The sequence below is a fragment of the Crotalus tigris genome, unplaced genomic scaffold, assembly GCF_016545835.1.
Source record: "Crotalus tigris isolate CLP2741 ecotype Arizona unplaced genomic scaffold, ASM1654583v1 scf7180000017560.2302168, whole genome shotgun sequence".
NCBI lineage: Eukaryota > Metazoa > Chordata > Lepidosauria > Squamata > Viperidae > Crotalus > Crotalus tigris.
The window spans coordinates 1684341-1698521 of NW_024096474.1; the positions used below are offsets into that span (position 1 = coordinate 1684341).

A 14181-nucleotide genomic window follows, 5' to 3' on the forward strand; every position below is an offset into this window, starting at 1 on the left:
GAACTATCTGAAGAAGACATAATTAAGAAAATTTTGGACAGTGCAGAAATGGATAAGCTTACACTGAAAATGAAGGGGAAGCATGATTCAAAATACTTTCAAACATGGGAAAATTTTTATAAATGGTTAGAAAAATGGAATAAAGGGTAAGAATGGAAATTGTATTACTGTTAAACACATAACCCAGACAACGTGTTGCTTATTAAATACTTAGACTGTTACTGTAAAAAATTACTTAAATATACATTTAAAAAAAAAAGAACTTAGAAGCCCACCTCCTTTCCCCAAATAAGTCTTATTTTGGGACAACACACTAACAGTGTGAAATATTTGGAATCAGTTTATTTCCCATTCACTTGTACAATTAAGAATATGCATGTTTATTCAAAAAATAAAGCTACCAAAGCCTGTCCCAAAATATATTACAACATTCAAAATGCTTGGCTTTTACAAATGACACAAATAGTGAGATGATTGGAATGAACAAATTGGGAACAGTAATGTGTGGATAGGCACTGTTGCCTTTAGTGAAGCAATTTCAATAGCCACTCAAATCAGAAGAGACAGAAAGTCATTAGTTACTGACATTTAGTGGCTTGTATAGGGATAACTATGTCATATCACATCTGCTCTCATTCAACACATGTCTACATCACAGATGAGATCCTTATATAGCTGGCAGGCATGAGAGCTGGTGATGGAGCAGATGGACCTGGAAATAAAATTGCTTATATGCCCTCTCTCAGACCAGAGAGTCTGCACTAGTTAGCTGTACAGAGAGCTTCAATAAATGAATAGTAAAAAATGGCCTGAACATATCATTCCAAAAATAAAATAAAAAATACTAAATGAAATTTTACTTGAGGGTCTCAAGTCAGATGCATGCTCACAATGTTCCAGTCAGGATTAGACAGCTTACCAGACTTTTGGGAGTAAAACACAGAAGACCAGTAGGAATAATCCAGACCATGGTTCAAAGCATAGCTCTCACAGAAATCATTCAACAAGGCAAATCTGTTACCATGCCTATCAACAAAGGGACATCCTGTTTCTATGTCTGGTTCAATGAATATTCACCATTCCTTTTCTGCATCAGCATCTGCTTTTATTTAAAAGAATCCATCCATTCCTCCCACCCCATCATAAAAATCAGATAAGCAATAGAATCAGCAGCAGCGAGTCTGTGCAGTTAATGTTGATGGTTTTGAATTCTGAATCCACTGGTACTTCCCAGAGTCCCAACTTGCCCTAAGAATATCCATAAAAGAAAAGAACTCCCACCCCTAAAACGTGACCACTCTGAGAAGGAAAAGCAAATTATCTTCATTTTTGTGTCCCATTGAGAACTTCAGATGAAAGCTGTATCAAGTATTCCACTCCTTGAGAGAGAGAAAATCTTTCACACCAGTTCCAGTACCTGGTGGAAAAAAGAGAGGGAAAAAGTTAACCCCAGAGACACAAAACACCCATAAGCAGCTAACCAAGGTTAGATGAGCTACAGGCAGCTGGAATTTTTCTTTACATGCCTGAAAATGTAAAGCAGGATGATAATTACAGTGGGGCAAAAAAGTATTTAGTCAGCCACCAATTGTGCAAGTTTTCCCACTTAAAAAGATGAGAGAGGCCTGTAATTGTTATCATAGGTAGACCTCAACTATGAGAGACAAAATGAGAAAACAAATCCAGACAATCACATTGTCTGATTTGGAAAGAATTTATTTGCAAATTATGGTGGAAAATAAGTATGTGGTCACCTACAAACAAGCAAGATTTCTGGCTCTCACAGACCTGTAACTTCTTCTTTAAGAGGCTCCTCTGTCCTCCACTCATTACCTGTATTAATGACACCTGTTTGAACTTGTTATCAGTATAAAAGACATCTGTCCACAACCTCAAACAGTCACACTCCAAACTCCATTATGGTGAAGACCAAAGAGCTGTCGAAGGACACCAGAAACAAAATTGTAGACCTGCACCAGGCTGGGAAGACTGAATCTGCAATAGGCAAGCAGCTTGGTGTGAAGAAATCAACTGTGGGAGCGATAATTAGAAAATGGAAGACATACAAGACCACTGATAATCTCCCTCAATCTGGGGCTCCATGCAAGATCTCACCCCGTGGGGTCAACATGATCACAAGAACGGTGAGCAAAAATCCCAGAACCACACGGGGGGACCTAGTGAATGACCTGCAGAGAGCTGGATCAATGTAACAAAGGCAACCATCAGTAACACACTACGCCGCCAGGGACTCAGATCCTGCAGTGCCAGACATGTCCCCCTGCTTAAGCCAGTACTTGTCCGGGCCCGTCTGAAGTTTGCTAGAGAGCATTTGGATGATCCAGAAGAGGATTGGGAGAATGTCCTATGGTCAGATGAAACCAAAGTAGAACTGTTTGGTAGAAACACAACTCGTCGTGTTTGAAGGAGAGAGAATGCTGAGTTGCATCAAAAGAACACCATACCTACTGTGAAGCATGGGGGTGGCAACATCATGCTTTGGAGCAGTTTCTCTGCAAAGGGACCAGGACGACTGATCCGTGTACAGGAAAGAATGAATGGGGCCATGTATCGTGAGATTTTGAGTGCAAACCTCCTTCCATCAGCAAGGGCATTGAAGATGAAACGTGGCTAGGTCTTTCAGCCCCAAAACATCACTGCTATAGAGGAGATCTGCATGGAGGAATGGGCCAACATACCAGCAACAGTGTGTGCTAACCTTGTGAAGACTTACAGAAAACGTTTGACCTCTGTCATTGCCAACAAAGGATATATAACAAAGTATTGAGATGAACTTTTGATATTGACCACATACTTATTTTCCACCATAATTTGCAAATAAATTATTTCCAAATCAGACAATGTGATTGTCTGGATTTGTTTTCTCATTTTGTCTCTCATAGTTGAGGTCTACCTATGATGACAATTACAGGCTGTATATTTTATCAAAGGAGCATATGTGAAGTTGGTGAGCAGAACATGATGTTCCTTGGGTATTGTAAATGTTGCTTAATTGCTCTTTCCTCTTGCTCAGTTACTAAGTATCACAAACAAAGTAGCAAAGCAGCACTGTATTTAATAATAAAATTACTTATAATACAACACTTAGCTTTATGTGGAAACTGAAAAAAAGCAAACTGGCTGACAGCAAAATGTGCCTTTTTTCACCACCACTGGCTCCAGTTCAATAGAATAGGGAGCTCTGTTATGAGCCAGTGTCAAAGGACTCTTACCAAAATGGTAGAGAATTCTTCTACTTGTAACTTCAGGCTTAATGGGATAATTTTAATGTCAAAAGTTTTAAGTTAATAACCATCATTCTAGCATTGATATGGAAAGCAACTCAGAATATATCATCTCTGAACATGAAATCCCTCAACAGCTAGAGATGGGGACATTAAAGCAGCTTCATTTTGAAATCAGCTTTATTCGATAATATATTTTATTTATATATATATATAAATACACACACATACACATCTAGATAGAATATGCATACCAAACAATATCTTGAATTTACTGTGAATCTGTATTACTATAGGAGAGAATGGCATTTTATGGGTATATCCCTCACACTCTCTTGGAAGCAAGCCTTAGAAATGGTCAGATGATTCTTCCTCTGGAGGAGATAACTCCTTTCCCAAATTTAAACTAACAAGCCAGAAGGAGTGCTGAAAAAACTAAGCAAACAACCCCCCTGCCACAGGAAACAGGCATAAGGAGTGCAATGGTACTTTTGTTGGTAATACCTGGGTGGGCTGGAGAAAACAAATCCTTATAAGCCCAAGATACCATTTTCTACAACAGACCAGTGTATTCATCATCTATGCTATCACGGTGAGAACTGGACACCATTCAAGCTTGCATCCGCCACGAAGGCAACAGCCTTGGCCACCTTCTTTCTGCTGAGTTCTCTCTGCTCTTGGATTGTTAGATGATGATGATGATGATAATAATGAGAAGGAAGAGGAAGAAGAGGAAGTAAAGGAGGAGGAAGAAGAAGAAGTTGGAAGGGACCTTGGAGGTCTTTTAGTCCAACCCCCTGCTCAGGCAGGAAACCGTATATCATTTCTTCTTTAAAATGTCCAGTGTTGGAGCATTCAAAACTTCTGAAGTTGGTATAGCTGTCCCAAGGCCTTGGTCATCTTTCTTCTCATTATAAAAAGAACCTCTGAAATGCTGCCTCAGCATTGTCTATTAAGGAGATGTTATGGAGATCTAATACTGACTGCAAGAAAGTTCAACAGCTACCCTAGGAACTTATATGTTCAGGAAAAGGAAAGCATATGGTAGAATTGTTGGGTATCAGGACCATCTCTACTGCCAGTAGATCTAACAGGGGATCCATGGGAAAGAACAGTTAAAGTTCCTTTAGGCCAGAGGTCGCCAACCGTTTGGGCACCAGGGACCGGTTCCATGGAGAGGTTTCTCCACAGACCGGAGGGTGCGTGGTTTTGTGTGCTGCCTGCATCCTGTGAATGGGGCTTTGCTTGTTTGTGCAGACCAGTTGCTGGCATGCCGCAGCCCGGTACTGGTCCATGGATTGGGGTTGGGGATCCCTGCTTTAGGCCTAAAATGTTGCAGATTTTCCTGGGTATTTGTGGGAAATCTTCAGGGTTTCTTTCTCATCTAGGGACAAGTCCTATCCTGTGTGATTGGTCCTGAAGGAGGTGTCTAGTAGCATGCCATATAAAGGAGAGTCTAGGCCTGTGGTGGCGAACCTGTGGCGCCGTCGCCCCAGTCCTAGGCCTTCAGCTGGGTTTTATAAAACCTTTTCGCAGGAAAAAAAAGATCTCACATAGTTGGAATTGATTGATTGAACTTTTTAGTCCCACCCAGTCTGCCGTTAGCACCACAGCCATGCCCACCCAATGGGCCATACCTACCTGGCACCCGACTATACATAAGTGGGTTTTGGATTGCAGTTTGGGCATTCGGTCTCTAAAAGGTTCGCCATCACTGGTCTAGGCATCTCTCCCTCATTCAACGCCATTTTCCGGTCTCCTTCCTTGTTTTCCCCAACAGGCCACCACAGTGGAGAACTTGACAGCAGTACTTGTTATCCCTGACTTACAACCATTTCAACTACCTATAACCTTCATCTTTCATATTCCTCATGGGTGGGATATTGAAAATGTACTGCTCAACTATCCCATGATCACATCTGGAGGTCTGCCAGATGAATGAGGATTCACTTGCGATCAGCTGTTTTTCACTGTGAAGAGCATGGCACAGAGATGTGGGGCTATGCTGCTTCACTACTGGGGGTCAAGCCTCTTGCTCAGCCTCAGCTATCAGAGAAATCACCCTGTCTGTACAAATCAGCAAATATATGTTCAGAAATTTGCTAGCCCTGGAGTCTGAATTCCATTTTATTCATTTGTAACAACTTTTAAAGAAAAATACACAAGCATAAAGATACAAAAACTAAAATCCAACAACCAACAATAAAACATAAGTAAAAACTTTAGTGGAAAAAATTAAAGATATATTATCCCCTTCCCTCACAATTATGTCCCTAACTTCTAACCACAACCTAAATATATGCACTTTACATTAAATGTGTATTAAATTATTAAATCAAAATTATTGCTATGTTTGTTGAAATGATTTTTTCTATTGCTTTTAAATAATCTCAAGACTTTTTTCCTAGACCCCATATTTCAAATGTCTGGATTTGTCTTGCTATGTAATACATAGTACCTTGTTTCCCTGAAAGTAAGGCCTACCCCAAAAATAAGTCCTAGCTTTGGGTGAGGCACACACCTAAAAATCAAGCTAGGGTGGGGGGTGGATCTGTCCCACACGCCCTGCACCCACTTACCTTGCAGCCAGGCCTCTCCTCACCAGCCCAATTCTTCTGCGGCGTCTTCTGCAGCCAGGCCTGCATTTCTCAGTCAGGCCTTTCCACAAGGCCTGTGCAGCCAAGAACCGAGCTATGGATTGAATCCATAGCTCTGTTCTGCAAGACCTCTGCAGCTGAGTTCTGAATCCATAGCTCAGTACTTGGCTGCATAGGCCTTCTGGAAAGGCCTGACTGCAAAATGCAGGCCAGAATGAAGCTGCTCCTACAGGCCCAGAAGAAGTGGACCTGCTGTGCGGAGCTGTCAGTGCCAGAGGTAAGACATCCCCCGAAAATAAGACCTGGTGCCTCTTTTGGAGGCTAAAAAAAAAAAAAAAAAGACCTGGTCTTATTTTTAGGAAAATATGGTACCATATTTTTCTGTCTATAAGACGCACCCTCAGCGCCTAACAGCTGAGCCAGCAAATCTGGAAGTTCCGCCGGCCGACGATCTTGCTCCCTCCTCCTTCCCATTAGTGTCAAGTCCACAGGAGCTTGACACCTGCACCAGGCGGCATGGCAACCCACACAGGCATGCCCTGGGTTGTGGAGGTTACCATTATTTTTCCGTGTACGAGACGCACCTGATTTTTGAATAGGGAGTTTGCAGAAAAAAATAGCATCTTATACACGGAAAAATATGGTATATAGGAGGTCATTCCTGCTTAGTTAAACTTCTATCTTAACTACTATCACTTGCCATTACTACGTACAGATAATCCCTTAGTGAACGTTCAAAGTTATGTGATAAGCACCCCCTAATGTTTATGAACAAGTCTTGAAATTATGAATGTTGCAGCACCACAGCAGTCATTCACCTTTACGAACAACCATAGAGGCTCTACAACATTCACCCTAGCTATTCTCTCTCCCCCTGCCCCCCCCCCGCTGCTGGATCCCCATAGGCACTAGGCCTGTGTATATTCACCTTGTGAAGATCTAGGGAGCCTTCGTTTCTTGGCCTGTTTCACTGCTTCAGGCCTTTGGTGTGTTCGCAGAGAATGGAGACCTAAAGTACCGCAAGATCATGCAAGATCAGTAGTGCGAGATCTTGCATGATCTCATGGTATTTTAGGCCTCTGTTCTCTGCAAACGGAGCCCTGGATGAGATCTGCGGCAAAAGGCTTTGTAAATGGAGATAGGCGTGAAACATTAAAGCCTTCCCTCTGTTTGCAAAGCCTTTTGCCATCTATGCAAAACGTCTTTGCTGCCAAGAATGGAGCTTCAGATTGACGCATGCATTTCTCCCGTAGTTAAGATAGAGGTTTAACTAAAGTTAATGGCCCTCTATATACGACGTATTACACAGCAAGGCAAATCCAGTCTTTTGAAACATGGGGTCTAGGAAAAGAGTCTTGAGATCAATGAAAAGCAATAGAAAAAATCACTTCTACAAACGTAGCAATAATTTTGAATGTAACACATTTAATGTGAAGTGCAAATATTTAGGTTGTGTTTAGCAGTTAGGGAAATAAATATGAGGGAAGGGAATAATGTATCATTACATTTTTCCACAAAAGTTTTTACTTATGTTTTATTATTGGTTGTTGGTTTTTAGTTTTTGTATCTTTATGCTTGTGTATTTTTCTTTAAAAGTTGTTATAAATGAATAAAATGGAATTCAGACTCCAGTGCTAGCAAATTACTGAACTTATATTTGCTGATTGTATAGACTGGGTGATTTCTCTGATAGCTGAGGCTAAGCAAGAGTCTTTCCTCAAAGACATTTTGCACAGAGACTGGAAACCTGAAGTCCCGTGAGATCACAGCACCCAGAAGCTTCCAGTCTCGGCACCCAAAGTTTTTGCAAGCTGGCCGGATGCTTTGAGGCAGTGATTTTTGCATGGACACTGGAAGCTTCTGGGGGCTGTGATCTTGTCTGGCAGAGAGGCTGGAGAGGAGACAGTTGGAGAGGAGACAGCTGGCTAGATCTTCACAAGGTAAGTGACCGGCATGGCAGGATTGGGGGAGAAGCACTTGTGGGGAGCATGACATATCTCAGTGGGTCTGGGGAGGCCTTGGGTGGTCTGAAGCAGGTGGCCTGTTCTATCACTAGGCCCCCTCATGGCCTTCCTCACCCTGATACCTCATGTGCACTTAACGAACTGCACATTCGATTAGCGAATGCCTGAGCGAAAGCAGGGAGTGATTGCATTCAAGGTACGCCATTCACTCCTACGAATCCTCACATTATGAATGGAATGGGGAGGCTCCATTGCATTCGTAACTTGAAGACTATCTGTATTCTCCCGTTTTAGTCTCCCAATCTTGCATTGTAAACAAAATTTAATTTTTCCAATGTTGTGCCAAATTTATTCTTGAAGTTATCAACATGTACTGTATCAAATTATATTTTTCATCTATTGTGGGGTATTATAATTAAAAAAATATTTGTAATTTTCATTCAAATTTTATTTGTAGAATTTTATGAATATTTTGATGTATTTCTTTCTAGTACTTCTGAGATTTTTTTTACAAAACCAACATACATGATAGAATATTCCTTATTTATTCTCACATTTCCAACGTTTATTGTTATATGATTTGTCTATCTTGATAATTACTGATGGAGTTATATACCATTGGGTTGTTGGTGGTCTCTGAACTTGGCTGTTTTCTTGCAGATATTTCACTATCAAACTAGATAACATCATCAGTGTGCCTATAAATACTTTATCCCAATTTTCCCTTAAACTGTATCAGGAAGTAAATTACATTGATTTGTTTCTGCAGCATTTCTCATTAATGTACTGTGACTACTTTTCAAAAATTTTGCATCCACTTTAACATGATGTTTATTTGTTCCTTTTCCATACTGTAATTCAGTAACAATTTATATACTGTATACTGTATATCCTAACAGGTGACCTTGATTTTGTATAAATGTTTTAATTCTATCATTTTTCTCAAGGTCCCTTCTTCTTTCTTAAGACCTCTTATTATTCTTCCAGCAATTTGTACTGCTGGAAGCAGTTCTTGCTGTGTCTTCAGTTAAGTTTCTGAGTCTGGCCACACAGCTTCTGATTCTAACAATTAAACTAAATAATGTAGTGGAAAAATAAAAAAGAAAAGAAAAATGAATTAGATTGATAGGGTCTTGACTGATGGAGCTGACCAGCTGGGTGCACTTTGAAATTATTTCCTCCAAAGGAAGTAATGTCAATACATTTCTAAACCCTGCTTCTTGTACAAATGGGAGGATTATACCCACAATAGGATCTTCGCTATTTTTTTTGTGTGTATATATTGTACCTTTAAACTAGTGGTGTATTGTTTTGTGTTGTTAGAAGGCTGTCAAGACTCCTACAGTGTTTGCATTATTTATGAATTCCTCCAATTCATTAAGACTCTTGGCAATGTAGAATAGATGGAACAGATCTCCTTAGAGAGATTTAAAAAACTTTAAAATAAAGTTTTAAATAGGCATTTAATTGCTAATTGCTTTAGATTAATTTTTAACATTTAATTTAGAAATGACAACTGTGACTTTATGTTTTTATTGTAAATCATCATATTTTGATAGTTGATGTAATAAAAAATTGATGGATAAATTAGTAAAACAAAGTAACTTCAATGTTCAAAGTGCTGCTGTTGAGGTGTACATCAGAAAGGTTCAAAGAGAGAAGATAACAAATTTAATTCTCACTCATTTAATGACCAAAGGGAGATGTCTAAATATTCCCAGACCTTTTTTCATGAAGGCCAGAAAATTTGAGCTATTTATGAGTACTACCTGGAAAGACGATAAAGAACATCTCATACGAAACCAAACAGAGATAAGGATGCCTAAAAGTTTGTGAATCTTTTTGAATTTTCAATATTTCTGCAGAGGTATGCCCTGAAATGTGATGCATTCTCAGAACTAAATAAACAAGCCAAGCCAATTAAACAAATGTGTGAAAACATTATATTTATTCACTGATGTATTAAGGCAAATGATCCAAAGCTACATATTTGTGTGCAACAAATACCAGTATGTTGTGAAAGATAGTGATGGCTATACCATTGTTTGGGCCTGTTTTGTTGTCTCTGGTTCAAGACAGTTTTCTATCACTGATGGAATTCTGAATTTTGAATTGTACCAGTATTTTACAGGAAAACATCAGGCTATCTGTCCCTGAACAAAAGCTCAAGAGAAGGGGTGTTGTCTTACCTGAACGCCTTTTCTCAGCATGATGATGGAGAATCCACAAATGGGTTGTCTTAATCTTCCTGCTCCAATAAGACTAAGTCTGAAGTGTAGATACGCCTCTGCTGTGCAATAGCACCCCAGTTTGAGACTAAGGCAATACACAGACATTAGTCCGATGCGTGCACTTTTCTAACACTGGAACCAGGGCCAAACTGACCCTAAACGGGAGGGAGTGGATTCTCCATCATCATGCTGAGAAAAGGCATTCAGGTAAGACAACGCCCCTTCTCCAGCATGATTGGATGAAGAATCCACAAATGGGACATACCAAAGCCCTGTGTCCCTAAGGGGGGGATTAGTTTGGGCCTGGGCCCCGCTAGATGACAACATGTGTTGCAATACCCTGTGACCAAAGGAGGCATCTGAAGAGGCATATTTGTCAATTTTATAGTGACAGACAAAGGACGAGGACCATGTAGCCGCCCTGCAAATCTCCCCTATGGATGCCTGGGTCGCCCAAGCCGCCAAAGTGGCGGCGCCCCAGGTGGAATGGGCCATGATATGCCTAGGAATTGTTAGCGATTGTGTCTTGTATGCTACGGCGATGCAGGCCCTAATCCATCTCCCTATTGTTGAGGAAGACACCTTCTGGCCCATGAATGAAGGTTGAAAGGATACAATGCTTCGGATTTACGGAAGGCCGAAGTCCGTTTGATGTAACGTTGCACAGCCCTACGAACATCAAGTGTGTGCCACTGTTCTCAAGGTCATGTGACGGGTTAGGACAGAAATTTGGTAAGACCACTTTCTGGGACCTATGGTACAAGGAATTTATCTTGGGAATAAAGGAAGGGTCTAATCTGAGGGTTACCCTGTCTACATGGAAAATGCACAGGTCCTCTCTGATGGAAAGAGTGGCCAGTTTCGAAATTCGCCTGGCCAACGTAACCGCCACAAGTAATGCCACCTTCATAGATAATAGTTTAAGTGAACATGTGGTAATAGGCTCGAAAGGTGGTGCAATGAGGGCCTGTAAGACCTGGTGTAGGTCCCACTAAGGGTAACGGTGTACTGTCGGTGGCTTGGCGTTGGTTGCTCCCTTTAAAAAGGAACGAACCGTAGGATGGTGTGTCAAGGGAGCGGCATTGTCACACGTGAGTACCTTAGCGAGAGCCGCGACCTGTCTATGGACGGTGTTCAGGGATAGTCCCTTGTCCAACCCATCTATCAGAAATTCCAACACAATTGGAACAGAGATGCTCGCGAGCTCCACCTTATGACCTGAGCATCAAGTGCAAAAACTCCTCCATGTGGCATCATATATCCTATTCGTCGAGGGGCGCCTGGATTGTTGAATCATGGCTATCACCCTCAACGAATATGAGTCTCGGCTCAAGGCCCACCTCTCAAGTGCCAAACGGTTAGCTGGAGCCACTGCGGGTCCGGGTGCTGGAGTTTCCCGAGTGAGGGAAATACGACCTGCTGGGATTCTCCATGGGGGGGGGGAGACGGAGAGCTCCATCAGGTCGGCGAACCACAGATGTCTCGGCCAATGCGGTGCAATCAGGAGGATCTCCGCTCATTCGTGTAGAGTCTTTCGGATCATAGCTGAAAAGGCTGGCGTCCATGGTGAGGGTAATTCTGGCTGGCTCTCTGAACTCTGTACCCTGTGTCATTGCTGGGGAAGCCCACCGTCGAAGGGAGTTCAACGGCAGCCACGGAACTCGAACCTTCTGGTTGGAGGCGCTGATGTGTAGCCTCTGAAATGGTAGAAGAAGCCACTGCAGTTCCCGGGCGTGAAGCATGTCCACGGAACGATCTACACACAGGATACCATCTTCCCCAGGAGTTGCGACAACAAGGCTAATGTGACTACCTTGTCTCTTCAGATTCGATGGACAAGGGCCCGAATGCTGTCCCGACAGTCCTGTGATAGATAGACCATGCAATTGCTCGTGTCTATGATTGCCCCTAGGTGCAGGAGCCGGGTTGAGGGCACAGTATGGCTTTTCTGAAAATTGACAGAAAACCCGTGCTCCTGAAAGGTCCTGATAGCTAGGGCGAGGTCTGACTGAGCCCTCTGGAAGGAAGAGGATTGTATTAGTATATCGTCCAGATAACACTGGACTCTGATCGGAGACTTTCTCAGGTGGGCGGCCAGCACTGCCAGTACCTTTGTAAATACTCTAGGTGCTGAAGAGAGGCCAAATGATAAGGCCTTGTACTGGTAGTGCCAGTGGGCATAACTAAACCTGAGAAATTTGCACTGCCCAGGGAGAATAGGGATATGTAAATATGCCTCAGTCAGGTTTATTGATGTCAGGAAGTCCCCTTTTCTGATGTTGGCCAAGATCGACTGTAGCGACTGCATCTTGAACTTCCTGTACATCAGATAGTAATTTAGACTTTTTAAGTCTAAGATTGCCCTCCAGGCCCCTGAAGACTTGGGAACGACGAAAAGAGTTGAGTAGAACCCCCGTCTTTCCTGGTCCTGTAGTACTGGTTCTATGGCCTGTATCTGTAAAAGGTAAGCTATGGCCTCTGACATGAGGGCTGCTCTGCTCTTGTTCATGGGAATGGGGCAAGACCGGAACCGATCCGGTGGACTGGACCAAAACTCCAGCATCAGACCCTGAGTAACGGTGTTTAAGACCCATGAGTCCATGGTGGTGGCTGCTCATATGTCAGAATAAAGGGACAGCCGGCCTCCTATAGGAGGGGTGTCCGAGGAGTCACTTGCCTTGTTTAAAAAAACGTCCTCCAGCACCTCGAAAGGGCCGCTTGGCCTGGACTTTTGGTTGGGTTCTGGATGCAGAACGGTCCTGCTGGCGCTCTGGTCTCTGGTAGAAGGGACGAGAGGCCTGGGCCCAGTCCCAGTTGGAAGCTGGCCGAAAGGATTGCCTACGGTAGTAGTTCTGTGATGACCCGGCCCCTGAGCGCTTATCTCCCTTTTTAGCGGTGTTAATAAGAGTTTTGCGCTTGTCCTTGCCTTCGATTAAGTAAAGATCGAGGGCTGCGCCAAAAAGATGTCCCCCGGCATAAAGCTTAGTAGCGAGGCACCACTTTGCTTTTAGGTCAGCCCGCCAGTTCTTGAGCCACAAAAGTCTGCAGGCTGAAATGTCCGCCGCTGTGGCTTGTGAAGAATATCTGGTGGCATGGAGGGAGGTGTCAGCCATGTACTGGGATGTGGCCAACAGCTTACCCAGGTTCTGGTGAACGCGAACCTGGTCAGGGGGAATCACGCAGCCACAGTATTGAAGCCCAAGCGAAAAAGGCCATGGACGTGGAGGCTTTAATTGCCCAGGCCGACGCTTGATGTGATCTGCGCAAGGCCGCCTCAAATTTTTTGTCCTCAGCCTTAAGCGCCTCGGTTATGTCGCCTGAAATATTTGTGTTGGAAAACAGAGAATTCAGAGGCTCGTCAATTTGGGGAACCTCCAAAAAGGAAGGGAGGGGGGGGCACATTAAACAATTTTTTCTCTGCAGATCCCAGATTAGGAATAGACCCCAGGTTACCCCACTGTTTCTGCACTGTGTCACGGAAAAAGGGGGGCAAGGGATATGCTTCTGTGGCACCACCGGTTCAGCGTAGAGCTGATTAGGGTCCTTGGATGTCGATGGAGCTGGGGTCTCCTGCTCCGGGGTGATGTTAGCTGTCGTGCAGGCCTTTAGCAGCAAGGAGCTGAAAAGGGAATGATCAAAAAGACCAACGGGTGGGGCCAGATCCGATGTTGAAGCGCCTTCATCATCCGACAGGATCAGGTCTGAAGGATCGAAGTCCGCCGGGTCCGATTCCGAAGAAATGTCCTGTGTAAGGTCTGAAGATTCAGGGTGCAGAAAAGACCATGGAGGCTCTGTAGGAATTTGTGGAGGTCGTTGGGAAACAGAAGAGGCCATGAACTGGGCAAAGGCCTGAGTTATCATAGCCTGAAAATGTTCAGGCCCTAGTGACTGTGATTCGGGAGGGTGAAGGCCTGCTCTGGTAGGTGTAAAGGTAGCCTGAGGCTCAGATAGGGCGGTGCCTTGCGCAGCAACTTCCTGTATTCCTAGGTTTAGCCCTGACATGATGGTTTCAATCTGTGCCATATCCCTAGGGGGAGACCAGGCCTCTGGAGCCAAATTACAATGGGAAGACAAGGGCTCAAATATGGACCCTGCAGGTGCAGTAGCGGTCTGCGGTTGGCCTGGAGCCATGGACCTTGCCCTG

At 43.3% G+C, this 14181-nt stretch overlaps 1 protein-coding gene across 3 annotated transcripts in view; it reads right to left on the reverse strand.

Annotated features, from left to right (window-relative positions):
* Positions 1-314: 314 nt before the first annotated feature.
* The window catches only part of COP1 (COP1 E3 ubiquitin ligase), a 171340-nt gene continuing 157473 nt past the window's right edge, over positions 315-14181 (reverse strand). For all 3 annotated transcript variants that reach the window (XM_039348666.1, XM_039348656.1, XM_039348649.1), the window contains exon 20: positions 315-1417. In XM_039348666.1, coding sequence (XP_039204600.1) covers positions 1400-1417 — 18 coding nt within the window. In that variant the 3' untranslated portion in view covers positions 315-1399. The remainder of the gene's footprint in view (positions 1418-14181) is intronic.